The 20,068-nt window shown below is 41.3% G+C and overlaps 1 protein-coding gene across 4 annotated transcripts in view; it reads right to left on the bottom strand.

Annotated features, from left to right (window-relative positions):
* Positions 1-948: 948 nt before the first annotated feature.
* Positions 949-20,068, bottom strand: part of amotl1 (angiomotin like 1) — a 118,749-nt gene continuing 99,629 nt past the window's right edge. For all 4 annotated transcript variants that reach the window (XM_069890803.1, XM_069890802.1, XM_069890805.1 and 1 more), the window contains 5 exons: positions 11,823-12,013; positions 10,130-10,255; positions 8,650-8,906; positions 6,838-7,089; positions 949-2,639 (listed from right to left, as the gene is read on the bottom strand). In XM_069890803.1, coding sequence (XP_069746904.1) covers positions 2,536-2,639; positions 6,838-7,089; positions 8,650-8,906; positions 10,130-10,255; positions 11,823-12,013 — 930 coding nt within the window. In that variant the 3' untranslated portion in view covers positions 949-2,535. The remainder of the gene's footprint in view (positions 2,640-6,837; positions 7,090-8,649; positions 8,907-10,129; positions 10,256-11,822; positions 12,014-20,068) is intronic.

Raw genomic sequence — 20,068 nt, forward strand, 5'->3', positions numbered from 1 at the left:
CTGGCATTAGCCTGCTCTGGAGCTGAAGACATTTATTGAATTGCTGCAAGGAGAGGTCTTCTCTTTGCATCAGAATTCCTTTGGAAAAACTTGAAGTCTGGTTTTGTCTTTTATTCCATCATGGTTTCCACAAATCTTTTCAAGCCTATGGATGACTTCTACCATCCATTTAAGGCAAGGAGCACAGTACTACCAAATTTTCCAGTAGTCAGTCAGGAAGTTGGAAAAGCAGTGAGTAAATAAAGTGGCCATTTGGTATTGGTTGAACAATTTAGTTGTGATTATGAAACAGCAACATGAAGGCCAAGTGATAACATTTTAATTTTAAATTGATCCCAGCATACAGTCCAGAACTATTTAATGATTTCTTTTGATCTTTCAACCAAATGTTAAGTACTGTAAACCACCATTATTTTTAAATATAAAGTGGTAATTAACCACATTCATTTCATATTTCAATTTCATATGACCTTTCCATGACTTAGCATTAGCAGGCATCTTTACCCAACCAATTTGTGTCAGAAAGCACTCATTTTTCTCCAACTCAATCCTTGTATTAGAGCAGTAATAATGACCCACTTGATTATTGCTTTTTGTTCACCAGTATTCAAGTGTATCGTAAATTATCAGTTTTTTTTTGCTAAATGATCATTGCACATTGATTTCAATTGGATGCTTTTACTGTTCAATAAATCATCAGCTGGAATTTCTGAGTTCTTTCAATAATCCTTCTGTGGAATATCAATGGATTCTCTGAAGAAACAGGTATAGAGTTGTTGTCATTTCTTTCTGGTTGCCATCAGTTTTCTGTGCAATGTGTAGAGAGAAATCCCCAGGATAATTATTTTATCCTTTGCATCATTGAACATTCTTTTGGTGAATATAGGGTTTTACATTTCCTGATTTGGCATGATTTTACCTCAATGATAGAAGCTCAAATGCAAGAGATTTAAATAACAGCTTTATACATAATGATTAATAAGACATACTTCTGCAATCAAAGCTGTTTTTACCATCTGCAACCATATTAAGTCTTTTATCTTCTGATGTAGGATATTGCTACAATTTAAATAGATGCACCATGATCAGGCCAGGGAGTTCTTGTACTGCTATTTCCTGTAATGAATTGAAGCAATTTGGGATATCGCAGCAACCAGGTTGTCAGGGGTTTATTACAAAACAATAGTTTGCTTGTGCTTCTCCAGCATGGATCTGGGGTGTGCTTTTTCCAATGCACACATTTAGAAAGCAGCATACTACAACCTTGTGTAGAAAATCATGGTCAGTCACCGTTTACAGAATTCCACAAGGTTTTCTATGCACTGGATTTTGAATTATGATAAACTTTTTCCTTAAAAAAAAAATTCCCATTAAATCTGCAGAATGAGTGGGACACTTGTTCTGCTTGTGCCCAATTTGAAAGCAAACCTGATCATACATTTTTAACCCATGTACTAAATTGATGCAAAGAAATTATAACTTACAATATTTATATTTTTCATGGTGCAGGTTGTAAACAAACTTGAAGTTATACTGATATTTAGATCCACCATGATGACCATGTGGAAATAATGGCTACAGCAACACTTAGTGTATTGCTTGTAGGGAATTAGTGAGATTGATTGATCATCCAGGACAGGATAAATCTGTTGCAATCTGAATAATTAACAATGTACATAACAAGTGGTGGCCATGAGTCAGGCAAGGTCTGGCTATATCTTTCTAGGCAATGCCATTATATTTTTCCTGTCTTTGTATTACATGGAACACTAATGCAGACATTTCTTTGAGCGGAACACTTCCTATAGTGATCTTGCCTTGTATAAGATTCATTGAGTTTAAAATTCTTAGCCTAATAGTATAGTCTATAAACAGACTTCCATGGCAGCTGTACATTGTACTTGCATATATGACTTTAAACTCTAATTCATTATTTTTTTAGGTTAATAAAATGACACCAGAAAAATACCAAAGTTACAGATTTACACAATGCAACTGTGGCCACCTAGTGCCTCGTGAGTTGTCTTTAATAGCGCAATAGTTGCACAATTGATTGGCCTACTGAAAGCAATAAAGGTGCTACTTTATAATGTCTACCATGTACACATGGTCATGTGTTCAGGTGAAGTGCAAAAGAGCTGTAAAATACTGATCCACTACAACATGAACAGAAGTGCATAGGTATACTACAATGAAACGGGTTGCTCAAAATATTGTGCTCCCAGCTCGTATCTTTTGAGTTTACAGCTCCATCAAATACATTCCTACAAAAAAGACACCCACTCCATACTTTCCATCTTATTCGTTCTCTTCCATTTTGCTCCTTACACTTCCTCTTATTTGCATCAGATTCCATTTTGAATATGTGCAGACACACAAATTCACTATTTCTCAGACAAATAAATCCGCTTCCAAAACAATGTCCATCTTCTTTAAACAATTGTTCAACTTCTGAAGATCCATCTTTGTCATGTCTTTAGTGCAAGCTTCATACAACCATAGACCGAGCAGCAATAGTAGATGGCAATATCATTTTTAAATGAGGATTTCCACCACATCCCCATCAAGGTCAGGTTTGTAGGAAAAACAGCCACTTCTTCCTTTTCTGTCGTATGACCGGATGTGCAAGGTAGAAATATCTGTAAGAAAGAAATAGTAAGACAAATCAATGCTTTAGAATCATTGCCAATTCTGAAGTGCTTGCTTTGTAAAATCTTGTGTTATTTTGAAGATGTGATGCAATTGCCTTAAAATACCTCTACAGTGATTGTAGATGGCAATTCTCTTGGAAATTCTTGACATCTCTTCTCAGCTAAAATAAGAGATTTTCTCAAACAATTTGCAAACTTTAAAATTTAATAATTTAATATAAACAATTTAAAGAGGAGAAACAAATCAGAGCATTAAAATTAATGATAATCATTATTAAAATATTACTACTTTAATGGATGAAAAAGTAGGTGAATGGATTGGGAAGTTTGCAGATGACACAAAGATTGGTGGAGTTCTGGACAGGGTAGAGGGCTATCAAAGAATACAAAAGGATCTAAATTAGTTACAGATATGGGCAGAGAAAAGGCAAATGGGATATAATCTGGACAAGTGTGAGGTCAAATGCAAGGGAAAAGTATACATATAACCATATAACCACTTACAGCACAGAACAGGCCAGTTCGGCCCTATTAGTCCATGCCGTAGCAAATCCCCACCCTCCTAGTCCCACTGACCAGCACCCGGTCCATACCCCTATAGTCCCCTCCTATCCATGTAATGATCCAGTCTTTCCTTAAATGTAACCAATGATCCCGCCTCGACCACGTCTGCCAGAAGCTCATTCCACATCCCCACCACCCTCTGCGTAAAGAAATTTCCCCTTATGTTCCCCTTATAATTTTCCCCCTTCAATCTTAAACCATGTCCTCTAGTTTGAATCTTCCCCTTTCTTAATTGAAAAAGCCTATCCACATTTACTCTGTCTGTCCCTTTTAAAATCTTAAACACCTCTATCAAGTCCCCTCTCAATCTCCTACGCTCCAGAGAAAAAAGCCCCAGTCTGCACAACCTTTCCCTGTAACTCAGACCCTGAAATCCTGTTAACATTCTCGTGAACCTTCTCTGCACTCTCTCTATTTTGTTTATATCTTTCCTATAATTTGGTGACCAAAACTGTACACAGTACTCCAAATTTGGCCTCACCAATGTCTTGTACAATTTCATAACCTCCCCACTCTTGAATTCAATACTCTGATTTATGAAGGCCAACATTCCAAATGCCTTCTTCACCACACTATCTACCTGAGTATCAGCCTTGAGGGTACTATTTACCATAACTCCTAAATCCCTTTGTTGCTCTGCACTCCTCAATTGTCTACCATTCAATGTATATGACCAATTTAAATTTGCCTTTCCAAAATGCAGCACCTCACATTTATCTGTATTAAATTCCATCAGCCATTTCTCAGCCCACACCTCCAGCCTTCCTAAATCACCTTTTAATCTACGGTAATCTGCCTCACTGTCCACAACACCACCAATCTTTGTGTCATCCGCAAACTTGCTTATCCAATTTTCTACCCCTACATCCAGATCGTTAATATATATAACAAATAATAGTGGACCCAGGACCGAACCCTGAGGAACTCCACTAGTCACCGGCCTCCAATTGGACAAACAATTGTCTACCACTACTCTCTGACACCTTCCATCTAACCACTGCTGAATCCATTTCACTACCTCCTTATTTATACCTAATGTCTCCACCTTTTTTCCTAACCTCCTGTGGGGAACTTTGTCAAAAGCTTTACTAAAGTCCAAATAGACAACATCCACAGCTTTCCCTTCATCAACCTTTTTTGTAACCCCCTCGAAGAACTCAATCAGGTTTGTCAAGCATGATCTACCCCTGACAAAACCATGCTGATTACTCCCTATCAATCCTTGTACATCCAAAAATTTGTAAATAGCATCCCTCAGAACACTTTCCATCAACTTGCCCACCACAGACGTCAGACCTACAGGCCTATAATTCCCAGGTTTGCATTTGGACCCTTTCTTAAATAGAGGAACCACATGCCCCACCCTCAAATCCTTTGGTACCACCCCCGTGGCCAGTGACATCCTAAATATCTCTGCTAATGGCCCCACTAACTGTCCACTAGCCTCCCTGAGTGTCCTAGGGAATATTTTATCCGGTCCGGGAGATTTATCCATCTTTATCTTTTTTAACACAGCCATCACTACCTCCTTGGTTATCCTTATATGCTTCATGACCTCCCCACTATTTTTCTTTACTTCAACTGGTTCAACATTTTTTCCCTAGTTTCCTCAGACTTCTCACTCAGCCTACCCTCGCTATCTACAAGGGGTCCAATTTTATCTCTCACTAATCTTTTACTTTTAATGTACTTGTAGAAACCCTTTGGATTTATTTCTACTCTGTCAGCCAAAGCCTAATGGCAGAATTAAAAGCATTGACATATAAAAGGATCTGGTGGGGGGGGGGGGGGGGTGGTGGTGGTATAGGGGTGCATAGCTTTGTGGAAAGGTCAGCAGATAGGATGATAAAGGAAGCCTTCATTGGGCGAGACACAAGAGTAAATGAGTCATATTGCAGTTGTATGAAACCTTAGTTAGGCCACACATGAATATAGTGTTCAATTCTGGTCACCCCATTACAGGAATTGTGTAGAGGCTTTGGAAAGATTTATCAGGATGTTGCATGGATCAGATGATGAGCTATGGGGAGAAGTTGAACAAGCAGGTTGATTTCTCTGGAGCCTCAGAGGATGAGGACGGTTCTGAAAGAAGTTTATAAAATTGAGATAGAGTGATATTTAATGGCAGAATTAAAAGCATTGACATATGCTTTTATGAATCTTTATCCCACCCCCATTTAAAATGGGAGTGTGGAGGAAGTATATAGGAGATGAGTAGGATATAATTTTTTTACACAACAGTATTGTTTCTGAAATAGCCTGTCAGAGGTAGTGGTAGAAGCACATGTGATAGTACTGTTTAAGAGGCTTCTAGATAAACTTGAATATGCAGGGAACAGAGGGACTTGTATGATGTGCAGGGAGCAGAATGTTAGTTTAATCTGGGCATCATGTTTCGCACAGTTATTGCAATGCTATTACAGTGGCAACAACTCAAGGTTCGAATCTTGCACTGCTTGTAAGGAGTTTGTCCATTCTCTCCATGTCTGCTCTGGTTTCCTCCCTTCCTCCAAAATGTGCAGAATTGTAGATTAATTTGGATCTAATTGGGCTGCACAAGTTTAAAAGGCTGGAATTGGCTTCTACCATGTGGTAAATAATTTTTTTAAAAAACGAGCTGTATGAAATGTGCAAAATATTAAGAATTGATACTCTATTTTGATAAAAGGTCAGCAATATACATTCTGCTTCTTCCTTGAAGGGCTCAGGCCTGAAACATTGGCAATATATTTTTGTCTTCTATGGACTCTGAAAGACCAGCTGAGTTCCTCCAGCATTCAGTGTATTTTTACTACAATCACAGCATTTGTTTCACTCAGTTCTGTTGATCTACTGCAAAATCTCTTCAAGGGATGCTACCCTGAAGAAATTCTCCTCCTCTCTTCAATGAAAGTTCAGTGAGAGTCTCTCTCACTGCTCCCCATCTGCAATCCCTGCTGCTCTCAATCTCTATGACCATGTTCTCACCAGTAAGCCCTGTATAGTCTGAGTCTTCCTTTTTTTCTCATTCTGCTTATTCTTTGAAGGGCTCAGGCCTGAAAAGTCTCCAATGGATCCTGAAAGTTTGGCAGATTTCTTCCAGCATTTGGTTTGTTTTTAACTAACATTATAGCATTTAGAGACTTTCCAGTTTCACACTAGAAATTGGTGGCATCCAGTCACCATCCAGCAATCCTTGCCATTTAATCATCAAAGCATTTTACATCCATTGTCACTCAAAAATATAAGAACTATGGTAGTCTTTTTATTTCTTTTGGCCAGAAAACAGGATGATCATAGAGCATCAATCACTAATCAACTCCACTAATTTAGAGAGCCAGGACTACAATGAGATTTTTCTGAGCTTCAAGACTTAGTTCTGCTCATGCCACATTTATGCGAGCACTTTGAGGCAGTGATGATTAATCAGTGAGGGTGGTGGGAAGGATGAATAAATCCATGGACCTTGGTCCCAAACACATGGGAAAAACCATGAAGTTTTTCCCCAATGGATCCTGCTGAATGGGCTCCAAATTGATCTAATCCCACTGTTGGTGTAAAATATATATTCTGCTTTGTATTTCTCTGGAAAGGAAGGAGGGTTAATTCAACTTTATTAACTACTTGCTGGAGACTCATTTACCTGATTTTTCTGCATCACCTTGTGCCGATTTAGGTCTCACAACCGGGCTGCTGGCAGGGTTTGTGTTGAGTCGCCTTCTTCCATGGATTGGAGTGCTACTTGGACGGATCAATTCAGGACTTTTATCTGTCTGGGTACTGTTGTCTTTGCTGCCAGTCTTAATGTGTGTGGAAAAAACTGGAATTGAAAATGTAGTGGCTTGAAGTGGGGAATACAAAGAGTTTTCTTGATCACCTTTAGTATTAAGCATCCCTGTGAAAATACAACCAGATTAGGAATTGCTTGTTTGAAAGCTTTATTTGTTTACACATTTTAACTCTGTTTCAAAGAATAAGAACATGAGAAATAGAAGCAGGAGTCTGCCATCTGGCCGTTGAGAACAGTGGAGCAGGCAATAAGATCATGGCTGATCTGGCTATGGAATTAGCTCCACTTACCCTCCTTTTCCCCATATTCCTTAATTCCCTAACTATGCAGAAATTAACTGTGAATTAAATATATTTAATACATACAACTAATATGGCTACATTAAAGAATTATTTGATATTCCTTCATCTTTATTAAATTGCACAGATGGGTAGAATTTCCAGCAGGGTCCATGCATGAATCGATAACTACATTACTCCTGTGCTAATATTAAAACCATTCATGCTGCCACTCTGTCAACATTTTTGTGGCAGATATGAGAATATTAAGTGGTTTGGCATTCATTTTCAGTAAATGCACATCTTTTAATACATATAGTATGCTGGGAAGTAGCACATTCCTTTTATAGATTAAATATAAACAAAGAAGCTGCTTTAATGAAAAGCCCTTTATAGAAATTTATAAGGTAAAAATCACAATAAATTAACACTTAAAAATTGCAGGATATAAAAAATATTGAACTTCAGGAAGAAGTTTCCTTTTTTAATATTTGAATTGTTGATCCATTAGTTAAGAAAACTTCAACAATTTAATTACAAATAGAGAACATGGGATAGTATTTTGAAAATTGAATGGCAGATTTATATTTATTTCATTGGCATAATCTGTTACTAAAGATTTGGATGATTCAAAAATACACTTTTATAACAGTTGCTTAAAAAATAGCCATGGAAGTAATCTTGTGTGGATCACACCATTTAGACGAGCAAAGCTTAGATCCATCTTGGATAGTACTAAAGTAATTGATCAGAATTAGGAAAACAACACTGATTCTGCTGTGATCAAAGTATCCTTTCCCAATATCAGGAAAGAATTGTCCACCATTGTCAAGAGCTGCAGTAATGCAAGTGGTCCTGCTGATATGGGGTGAGAGAGTGGGTCCAAGTGCCTGGTTCTAATGCTGATAGCTCCATGCAGACTTCAAATGGCATGTTGAAGGAGCCAACGATGTTTTTAATTAAAATTCAGCAACCTCGGGGTCTCTGACCAAGATGTGGCACCTATGCTTGGCAGCAGCCATGAAGGGATGCAGACTCTGGGGAGCAGAGGACCGGCACAGGAAGAACATCCCCCATTGAGAAGGAGAAGCTAGGAGACGACCCTACCAGACGTCGGACCAGAGAGTGGCTGAAGGAACCACACAGACTGCAGGCAGTTAGTGACTTGTGGTCGAGGGCCTCGTGGAACTGGGATATCGAGGGCAAGAAGGGATCTCAGGTGTTGAAGGCTCCCAGATCATGAGGGAACTTTGGAACTGAAGCTCAGGTTGCTGACAGATCGATCATAGATCTGTGCAGTCGCAGAGACTGCGGGAGCTCTAGAAGCGAATTTGGGGACACTCAGTGACTCTGAAAGAACTCTAGTTTTTTTTCAAATAACACTCACCTGCGCCTCCATTCCAGCTCTTTTCCTCCTTTTTCTCATCTGTGATTTGAGAATTGCTCAGGGATGTCTGGTGAGAATGCAGGCCGGATGTGGAGCTGATCAATCTGCTGGACCTCAGGGATCCTGGTTCAGCTTTTCCTGCCTCCTTCCGAGATCGTTGCTGGAGCACTTTTATCATGGCATCCTTCTCAATAAGCTGTGCATGAAGGTTTTTTATTCTGTTGGAAATGCAGTTGAATCCTGTTATTTCTGCCAATCTGTTGCAAACAAAAACATTTTGTTAATTAATTACAAGCACTGGAAGAAAAAGTTCTTGCTCACTAATTTTTAATGCATACGGCAAGGCAGTTATTCCCCATCCACTCCCAAGGACAGCTTTTTTCAATGGGAACAAGTTCTAAATCAAGTGCCATCAGGCATTCTTACCTATCAGGATTTAAATAAAAATACTCTTCATTGGTACCTCTTCCCATGTGGCCCCATTTTAAATTTATTTATTTTTAAATTTCAAGATACAGCATGGGCCAGATGCACCAAATTACCCAAATTAACTTGCAACCCTGTACATTTTGAAAGGTGGAAGGAAACTGGAGCACCCAGAGGAAACCATGCAGACATGGGGAGAACATGCAGAGCGGGATTTGAACCCCAGCCTCTGGCACTGTAATAGCATTGAACTTCTCACTATGCTAACGGTGCCACCCTACACTAACTGTGCTGCCCTCAATCCATTTTCCCTAACCCAGTCAATGTCTTCAAATGTCTTCACAAATGAGGACTGAACTGCTATTAATTTTCAATTTAAATTTACAATATAGAGCATTTAATTTTCCCTTTTGTATTTTATACGGTTTGAATATCCAAAAATGATCAATTGCTAAACCTGACAAAAAAAGTGGCTATTACAAAGATCATCAATCCTTCATTAAACTAGTTAACATGCTGATCAAACAGGCAGCTCATCAGTTGCCTCAGTGTTGTCTGCCTTGATAATTACAGAATAACACACTTTTTAAAAACAGTTTTTAGAATATTTCCAGAGTCAAATTGAAAGATCATGTGCAAAGCTAGATTTTTAACATTTTTTGTTACCCTTTTAAGCCTCTTCATGGATTGTCTGGGTTTCCGATTCTGCTTTGTAGCGCATGCAGCAAAAGAGGCTAAGCCCGCATGAAGAAGCCGTTACCATGGAAACAAGCTAGCTTGGTTAAGCATGTATAGTGTATGCCTCACCTGCTTAAAAAGATCGTCAGTCAACAACGACTCACAACAAAACACAAAATGAATCAAATGTTTAGAATTTGTTCATCTACATCAAAGATTGGTCAATTAAATACACCAGGAACTGGAAGGCCACATCAACCAAATTAGTGCTGGTGGAATATTCTGAGAATAAACATAAATTTTGGAGGTTTTGCAATGACTTTGTAATTCTGATAGATGGACAATTAATCATTTTAGTTGGGGAGATGAAATATACCTGTGTTCTGTCTCTTGGTATCTCTGAATTGATTGTATTCTCTCCTCTTCCTCTTTCCAGCTTCGTGCTTCCAGCGAACTGTCATTGTAACTGCTGTTTGGTGAGTGATTTATTGTAGTGGTGTCTCTGAGACAAGAGAATATCAGGTTTTCCAAGCACTCAAGTTATGCATAACTTTCTAAATTAAACATTCAAGCCAGTCAATATTGTCAAACAGATGACATCCGATTCTAAAACCATATTTTCCAATGTTAAAATGGTTAGATATTAGCAGCTTGTAATGACAACAAAAATAAGGAAATTAAAGGAAAGATCAGACTGGAAGATTCACTAGGCTATCCATTTTCTTACTCTGCACCTCAGCAAATTTCAGATTGGACAATGTAATCCAGAGAGAGGAGTCCAAGCCCATTAGAATCTGCATCTTTCCCCCCCCCCCCCCCCCCCCCAATAATTCTCCTTTCTAAGTTCGGTCAAGTCACAAAAGAATTATTTTTTTTCTTTACAGTTCTGAAAATTGAATCTACCCAGAATGATTCTGATTGAAAGGTTACCAACCCCAAGTCTGTTCCTCTCTACAGGAGTTGTCTGAATATTTTTATTTATGCATTACTTTGTTATTGTAAAGTTAATGTAAAGTTCCACACTTAGTACCATGTAGAATCTGTACATATTTATGGTGCGTGAGAGTCAAATCACCATACAGGTTTATCACCTTTAAACATACTCCTTTTTTGTCCAAAATGTTACATTTTATTTGGGATTTCTACAATATCCTTTGCATAACCTATGTCATACTGCCCACCTACCCAAGTAAACCCGATGAAACCAGAATGTACAATGGTGGGCCCTCATTCTGCCAAATACTTTGGTTTGGGGTTGACTCAGTTCTTCAGTTAAGGCATTTTGTCTTGGTCTCAATAAATGGTGCCAGGATGTAGGTAAGGGATTGAATCTGTAATGGCAGTGCTATTTTGAGATTATGATTTCTCTTTTGACTTACTATCAGTAGCAAGATAGATGGATACATGAGAGTAGAAACAAAATATTGCCCAGACTGGAGAAGGATTTTCCTGGGAAGCACCTTCTAAGTCTCAGGTCAGCAATGATGTTCAACCAAGGGGTGGATGATCGACTTCACCTGGTCTTAAGAGCCTTTTTCAGTAAAATCTGATTTGGTGCCACATTCTGCAAATGCCAACTTGTTTGGTTGGGTTTGTTCAGGAGCAAAAAAATAATGGTTCAGGACTAGATTGGTTTGGCTTCGAAATTGTACATAATCTCTGTGTAGCAGTTGATATTGTGGGAGGGCACATGGGAATCCCACTGCACTTTGCCATGCTATGCTAGTAAGTAACTATAAGCTCACAAAATTCTTTACAATAAATGTCCAGTCCTGGGCATCTGAGAATGGAAGTTGTCATCTGGAAGCTAAAACGGGTGAAAGAAAATCCGTGGAGCTGAGGGAAAATCTGAGAACCATCTCTCAGATGAGGACAATGGGTTTGCGGTTCAAAATCCAGGAGAGAATGTCTGAGCACTTGCATATGGCAAAGTTTCTGGGGAGCTACAAAAGGTGGACAATTATGGGCAGTATAAGAAAGCTTGGTGTTTTTAGAGAGTTGGCCACATTAGCAAGTGGTGCTAAAATTGAATCCTATAATTCTTTGCTTATGTAATATTTGATCTTTACCTTTGAGCAGCAGCTGTAGCAGCAGCACCCATAGCAAAGTGTCGCATTGCTCTTTCTTCCAAATACTTCTGCTCCCACTTAGTCATGTCAGTCTCGAGGGCCAGGATACGTTCCTCTTTTTCCCGTAATGACTCCATCAGTGCTGGTGCATCATATTCCAGAACATTGGCCACTTGGGGGCCACCGTGCCGCTGCAAAGAAGAATAGTAGCTTGGATTTTAAAATCAATGAATGAAAAAGAAATATCTGATCAATCAATTCTAGCTATTTGCTTTACAACTGAAAGGTTAAACTGGCAAAAGGTTATCCACAGCTTCCAATCAATAGCATTAATATAGTACTAGTAAACTCAAAGCAATTTCACCAATGAATTAATTATAAATAATAAAACAATGAAGGTTATTTTTACTTTTCTTTAATACCCCATTTAAGGCACCAGTGATCCTCATTACTTCCCTGATGAGGAACCATACATAGTACTGCTGTCCATTGTCACCTCCTGAAAATGCACCACCCATAACTCTCCCCATCTGTTTCCTTGCATCCTGAACACTGCTCACTTCCTCATTACTTTTCCATACGTTTTAGGCTATACGAATACTAGTGAAATAAAAATCAAGCAAATGTAATGATGTCAAATAATATTTAGCTTGCAAATAATGGAGAATTAAAAGTGCCTCTAGAAGGTTAATATTTGTCTTATCTTGGCAGTTTATTTAGATAATCCTTTTATCTTTAGATTTTTTAAATGTTTTGATAAACTAGTTTTATTCCAAAATTTCCAGAAAGTCTGGACGCTGGGATGTTTAACTGTATCTTAGTTATAATGAAGGTGTCTGTTAAAATTCCTGCTCTTTCACCAACATACTATTCACAGGAGCAAAAGACCTCCTCAATATTTATTGTGGGGAAACAACCGACTTATTCCCATTTTTGTCGAAATAAATTTCACACTTTGAGTGGAGGTAAGGCTCGGGTTAAAACTAAAACTGGATTAAAGGTTAACAAGATCAGTAGTTCTTTTGCAAAGTCAGTTATTAATAAAGTGGAATAACATTGCAAAGAAATTAAATCAAGATTCAGAATTAATTATATGGAGAAAAATGTAAAGCACTTTGAAAGGATAAATGAACAGAGCAGAAATTGAAAGGTTTTGTTTTCTGTACGTACAGCCAATAGAGATTTATTTTTAATTTGGACATACAGCACAGTTACAAGCCATTTTGGCCCATGAACCTGCACCCCATGAACCTGCACCCCATGAACCTGCACCCCATGAACCTGCACCCCATGAACCTGCACCCCATGAACCTGCACCCCATGAACCTGCACCCCATGAACCTGCACCCCATGAACCTGCACCCCATGAACCTGCACCCCATGAACCTGCACCCCATGAACCTGCACCCCATGAACCTGCACCCCATGAACCTGCACCCCATGAACCTGCACCCCATGAACCTGCACCCCATGAACCTGCACCCCATGAACCTGCACCCCATGAACCTGCACCCCATGAACCTGCACCCCATGAACCTGCACCCCATGAACCTGCACCCCATGAACCTGCACCCCATGAACCTGCACCCCATGAACCTGCACCCCATGAACCTGCACCCCATGAACCTGCACCCCATGAACCTGCACCCCATGAACCTGCACCCCATGAACCTGCACCCCATGAACCTGCACCCCATGAACCTGCACCCCATGAACCTGCACCCCATGAACCTGCACCCCATGAACCTGCACCCCATGAACCTGCACCCCATGAACCTGCACCCCATGAACCTGCACCCCATGAACCTGCACCCCATGAACCTGCACCCCATGAACCTGCACCCCATGAACCTGCACCCCATGAACCTGCACCCCATGAACCTGCACCCCATGAACCTGCACCCCATGAACCTGCACCCCATGAACCTGCACCCCATGAACCTGCACCCCATGAACCTGCACCCCATGAACCTGCACCCCATGAACCTGCACCCCATGAACCTGCACCCCATGAACCTGCACCCCATGAACCTGCACCCCATGAACCTGCACCCCATGAACCTGCACCCCATGAACCTGCACCCCATGAACCTGCACCCCATGAACCTGCACCCCATGAACCTGCACCCCATGAACCTGCACCCCATGAACCTGCACCCCATGAACCTGCACCCCATGAACCTGCACCCCATGAACCTGCACCCCATGAACCTGCACCCCATGAACCTGCACCCCATGAACCTGCACCCCATGAACCTGCACCCCATGAACCTGCACCCCATGAACCTGCACCCCATGAACCTGCACCCCATGAACCTGCACCCCATGAACCTGCACCCCATGAACCTGCACCCCATGAACCTGCACCCCATGAACCTGCACCCCATGAACCTGCACCCCATGAACCTGCACCCCATGAACCTGCACCCCATGAACCTGCACCCCATGAACCTGCACCCCATGAACCTGCACCCCATGAACCTGCACCCCATGAACCTGCACCCCATGAACCTGCACCCCAAAGGGTGAGGAAGGAGAGATCAGGGAGTTGAAGGAAAGGACCTCCAAGGAAGTGAGCTCAGGACTGCTACATGTGTCATGTGCTGTGAGATTAGAAATAGAAGGATAATGCAGCTGACACGTAGCTAAAGACATGGTGTAGGTGGAAGGGTTTCAGATTTCTAGATCAATGGGCTCTCTTTCAGTGAATGTGTGACAGAATGGTTTGCATCTGAATTGGAGGGGGACAAATATCCTTGCAAGCAGGTTTGCTAGTGCTTATCCGGTGTGTTTAAACTAGAGTTGCAGGGGGAAGGGAACCAGAGGGTTATAGCAGAGAGTGAGGTGGAGGAGGATAAAGGCCATGTGAGGATTGTATGCATAGACAGGTTTGTACATGATAGAAATGTTCTCAGGTGTATTTATTTCAATGTAAGGAGTATTGTTGGAAAGCCAGATGATCTTAGGGCATTATTGCTTTTAGGGTGACTTGGTTGCAGGAGGACTCAGTGTTCCATTGTTCCAGACATGATAGAGGGAGGAGGGAGGAGTGACATTGCTAGTCAGGGAAAATATCACAGCTATGCTTAGACAGGATAGCCCAGAGGGCTCATCTACAGAGGCCATATGGGTGGAGCTGAAAAATGGGAAAGGTGTGTCCATACTGATAGGGTAGTATTATAGACCATCCAATAGTCAGAGAATCTGAGATGCAAATCTGTAGAGAAATACCAGACCGAAGTAAGAAACAAAAATTTGTAATAGTAAATGATTTGAACTTTCCACATATTAACTGGGCCTCCCATTTTGTAAAAGGACTGGATGGCTTGGAGATTGTAAAATGTGTTCAGGAAAGTTTTCAAAATTTATATATAGAGGCACCAATGAGAGAGGATGCAACACTCGATCTCCTATTAGGGACCCAGACAGGCCAGGTGACAGAAGTATGTGTAGGTGAACATTTTGGGTCCAAATTTTAGATTTATTGTCAGAGTATGTGCACAACATCACATACAACCCCAAGTCTTTTTTTCCTGTGGGTGTGGCAGAATTACCACATATTGGTAGTGCAAAAAATAAGCTGTTCCCAGCATAAATGTGAGCAAATAAAAACTGTAAACAAAACAAATGTAAACGAACTGTGCAATACAGAGACAACAAATATTATCAATAAGGTGCACAAGTAAGAGTCCTTAAATGAGTCTCTGATTGACTTTGATGTTGAGGAGTCAGATGGTGGAGGGTGTAGCAGCTGTTCCTGAATCTGGTGGTACAAGTCTTGTGGCATCTATACCCCTTTCCTGATGGCAGCATGTGCTGGATGGAGTGGGTCTTTGATAATTGCTGCTGCTCTCCAATGGCAGTTTTCCCTGTAGATGTACTGGATAGTGGGGAGGATTTTGCCTGTGATCCCCTGGGCAGTGTCCACTACCTTTGGGAGGGTTTTACACTTGGGGGTATTGGTGTTGCTATGCCAAAGCATGATGCAGCCAGTCAGCACACTTTCCACCACACCTCTATAGAAATTTGCCAGGGTTTCTGGTGCTGTACAAATCCTCTGCAAACTCTTGAGGAAGCAGAGGCACTGACTGTCACATTTGTGGCCCGAAATGTGAAGTTAATGAAACATTAAACACAAGTTTTATCAGGTAAACTTCTGAGTGTCTTTATTCTCCCGTTTCCTTTGTTCTCCTGCTTGTGTTCTTATCTCTCTCCCTCATACCACGAGACTTCCGGTATATCTCATACATATTCATTATCATGACATCCCTCCTTTAATCAGAAATAAACTTTACCTTCACTTACCAATATCCCTCGGAAACTTACAAACATCGTAACTAATGGTAATACTATAACTCAACTACATAAAATTTACTTCCTACAGGACTCATACATGCACTTTATGATATAAGATTAAAATACTGTCCCAAAGTTCTTATTAAAACTATGGCACAAAGTCTTCGTATCGTTTGGGCGCTTTCCGGTTTCGTTTCGGCCTGCCTGCGATACTGTCGTCGCTTCTCGGTTGTTCACTCTCAGAGTCGGAAATACTGCTCGCCACGGCTTCAGGTGTTTCTGGCGCTCTAGTCACTTCATCAGGAGTGCTGGTAACTGCCTCTGGAACATCATCAGGTCTCTCAGTTTCAGCATCTCGTATTGGCCTTTCAACCTCTTCGCTCGATGTATCTCTGGACTGGTACCTTTTTACACCTGAGACATTTCTCTTATACAGGACTCCAGTTGGAGACTTGACTGTCACCATACTGCCACTTCTGGATACGACAGTATAGGGTTGATGGTAATAAGGTGTATCTAGCTTACCACCAGTTTCATGCCTCACTAGAACATTATCTCCTGGCATGATGTCTGAGTACTTGGCTCCACATTTCGAATCTGTGTACAGCTTTGCTGCACCTTTCTTTTCAGCATCGTGGTCCCTCATCTCCTGGTCGTCTCGGATTTCCTTTATTTCTGGCATTTTTGTGCGGATTTTTCTCCCAAAAAATGCTTCTGCAGGACTTTTTCCAGTGGTTGCATGAGGCGTTGCTCGATAGACAGCCACATAAGATAACAATGCTTCTCGCCAATTTTGTCCTTCTGCGTGTGCAATCCTCAATCGTTTTTCAATGGACTGATTTTGTCTCTCTACTTCTTCGTTGGCTTGCGGCCATTTCGGAGTTACTTTATGATGGTGGATACCTGTGGTCCTCATGTATTCCGCAAACGTCTCTGAAATGAATTGTGGACCATTGTCAGAGTATAATGTAACAGGTAATCCATATCTTGCGAATATCTCTGCTAATGCTTGTATTATTTTTTCAGTGGTTGTGGACTTCAACACCACGTACTCATTGTATCTGCTGTAGTAATCTATCACTACCATAATTGATTCACCCGTCAGTAAAGGTCCAAGAAAATCAACAGCTACGTCGATCCATGGTCCTGTCGGGAGTTGCGTACTCCGGATCGGTTCTGGCGGATTACTCCTACTTGTGATTTGACATCCGTGACAAAACAAATTTCTTTGCGTCTTTATCACAACTTGGCCACCATACCTTGGTCCTAAGGTTTTGCTTGGTACCAACAATACCTAGGTGTCCTTCATGCGCTAAGGATACGATCTTCGGTCTCAATCTTTGCGGTATCACCAATCTGCAACCTCTTAATACACAAAGTTCTCAGAGTCGGAAATACTGCTCGCCACGGCTTCAGGTGTTTCTGGCGCTCTAGTCACTTCATCAGGAGTGCTGGTAACTGCCTCTGGAACATCATCAGGTCTCTCAGTTTCAGCATCTCGTATTGGCCTTTCAACCTCTTCGCTCGATGTATCTCTGGACTGGTACCAACAAAGTTCGTCTCTAATGGGAATGTAAGCCTTGTGAGTACACTTGTCCCATTGTCCACTCTGTATGCATTCTCTTACTTCCTTGAGTTCTGGATCACGTTCGGATTCTCTCTCGACTTCCTTCGTTGTCACAGCTTTCAGTGTCGCCTGAATAGCTATGAAGCGTACAAAGCTCTCTGTTTCTGTTCCCAATTCTGACTTGGAATGTGGACATTCATCCTTCACCAATCTGGACAGCGGATCAGGAATGTTTGCTTTCCCTGCATTGTGGATTACTTTATATTTGTAGGGTTGTAGTCTGAGTACCCATCTCTCTATTCTGGCACATGGTTTATGATCTGTGATGAGTTCAAATTCAATGCCGTACAAATATGCATGGAACCTCTCACAGGCCCATACAAGTCCGAGTGCTTCTTTCTCTGTCTGAGAGTATCTTCTTTCCACATTTGATAACGATCTGCTGGCATAGGCAATGATTCTTGGTCCTCCATCATGCATCTGGACCAACACGGCTCCTAAACCAACCGGGCTGGCATCCGCTATGACTTTGGTTGATGCCGCCGGATCGTAATATCCAAGAGTTTTTGCATCTGTCAGGCTTTGCTTCAGCACTGTGAATGCTTTCTTCTGCTCAGATCCAAAATGAAATGGTACACCTTTCCTGGTTAGTTTCCTTAGTGGTTCTGCCACTGTAGCGAAATTAGGAATGAACTTTGCACAAAAATTGACCAATCCCAGGAAACTCCTCACCTCTGTTGCGTTCTGAGGTGCACGTGCATCTGCAATAGCTTTCACCTTGGCCTCTGCAGGGTTTAGACCTTCCCGTGTAAGTCTGTGTCCCATGAAGTCCATTTCTGACACACCGAACTGGCACTTGTTTCCATTCACGGTAAGGCCTGCCTCCTGTAGTCTAGATAGTACACGCCTCAACCGTTTGTCATGCTCTTCCTTCGTTGGTGCGTGGACTATGATGTCGTCAGAAATGTTGGCAACTCCAGGAATGCCTTGAATCACTCTATGGATTTCATACTGGTAGATCTCCGAAGCTGCATTAATTCCAAATGATAGTCTCTTGTAACGATACAATCCACAGTGAGTCACAAATGTTGTCACATCTCGGGAACCTGGATCCAGCTCTAATTGATGATAGCCCCATTTCAGATCAATTTTTGAGAATACCTTGCTGGTAGTTAGTTCTTGAAGTATTTCCTCCACTGTTGGTATAGGGTGTCGTTCTCTAATTATAGCTTCATTGGCCATTCTCATGTCAACACATAGTCTTATGTCACCCTTTGGTTTGGGCACAATCACTACTGGACTGACCCATTGGTCGAATGTTCCACAGGTTCAATAATGTCTTGTTCGATCAATTCTTTAATTTTGGCTTCGACTTTCCCACGAAGTCCAAACGGAGTTCGGCGCATTGGTTGTGCCTTGGGTTTGACCGTTTCATCTACCGCTAGCTTCAATTGTCGACCTTTCAGCTTTCCTACTCCTTTGAAGACTGCGGGGAATTCTTGCTTCATATCCTCATATGACTGAATTGAATTGACACAAGCTCCAATATGAAGTATTGCCAGGTCTTGCCCTGTGCTTCTACTCAACAATGGTTCTCCCCTCTCTTCTATGACCATAAACTCTGCTTCGGTGTACTTATCTCCAGCTTCAACAGTTGCAGTAAAACATCCAATGGTCTGCAATGGCTTGGTTGCTGTGTATGGATACAGTTTCTTGGAACACTTCTTTGAGGTACAGATGATCTTTTTCCTTTTCAACTTCTCCCATAAATGTCGATCAATCACATTACTGTCACTGCCTGAGTCTACAATGACCTGAACTGTCACTCCACCAATGATCACTGGGACCTTCTCATGATGTACTTCATTCAACGTAAATTGGTAACAACTCTGTTCCTCCTGGGTATCATCATCGTCACCGTCTATCTGGTGAATGGTATCTTTCTTTCCAGGATACTTTCCTTTCCCCCAGGCTTTGCCTTTGGAAGTTGTACTCTTCCTCTTCTGGTCTGCATTGGACTTGCTTTTGCACTTCTTTGCAAAGTGGTCCTTACCTCCACACTTTCTGCAAACTTTGCCTTTGGCCGGGCAATATGGGTCTTTTCCAAAGATAACACTCCACGTCATGTGTCGGCGTATATCTTGGCTGATTATGGCGATGTGAGTGCCTCTTAATTTGCTGGCTTGAGTTGTCTTTCAGGGTCATGGTATGAAATTGCCCTTCAACAGTCTCTAATGCGGCAGCAATGGTCAAAGCATCAGTGAGTTCCAACTCACTCCCTCTTTCCAGTAGACGTCTTCTGAGTTTATCTGATCTACAGTGCTGTACGACTTGATCCAATAATTGGTTGTCCAAATCAGCTGGCATGTAATTGCATCCAACA

This window comes from Narcine bancroftii, chromosome 7 (assembly GCF_036971445.1).
Source record: "Narcine bancroftii isolate sNarBan1 chromosome 7, sNarBan1.hap1, whole genome shotgun sequence".
NCBI lineage: Eukaryota > Metazoa > Chordata > Chondrichthyes > Torpediniformes > Narcinidae > Narcine > Narcine bancroftii.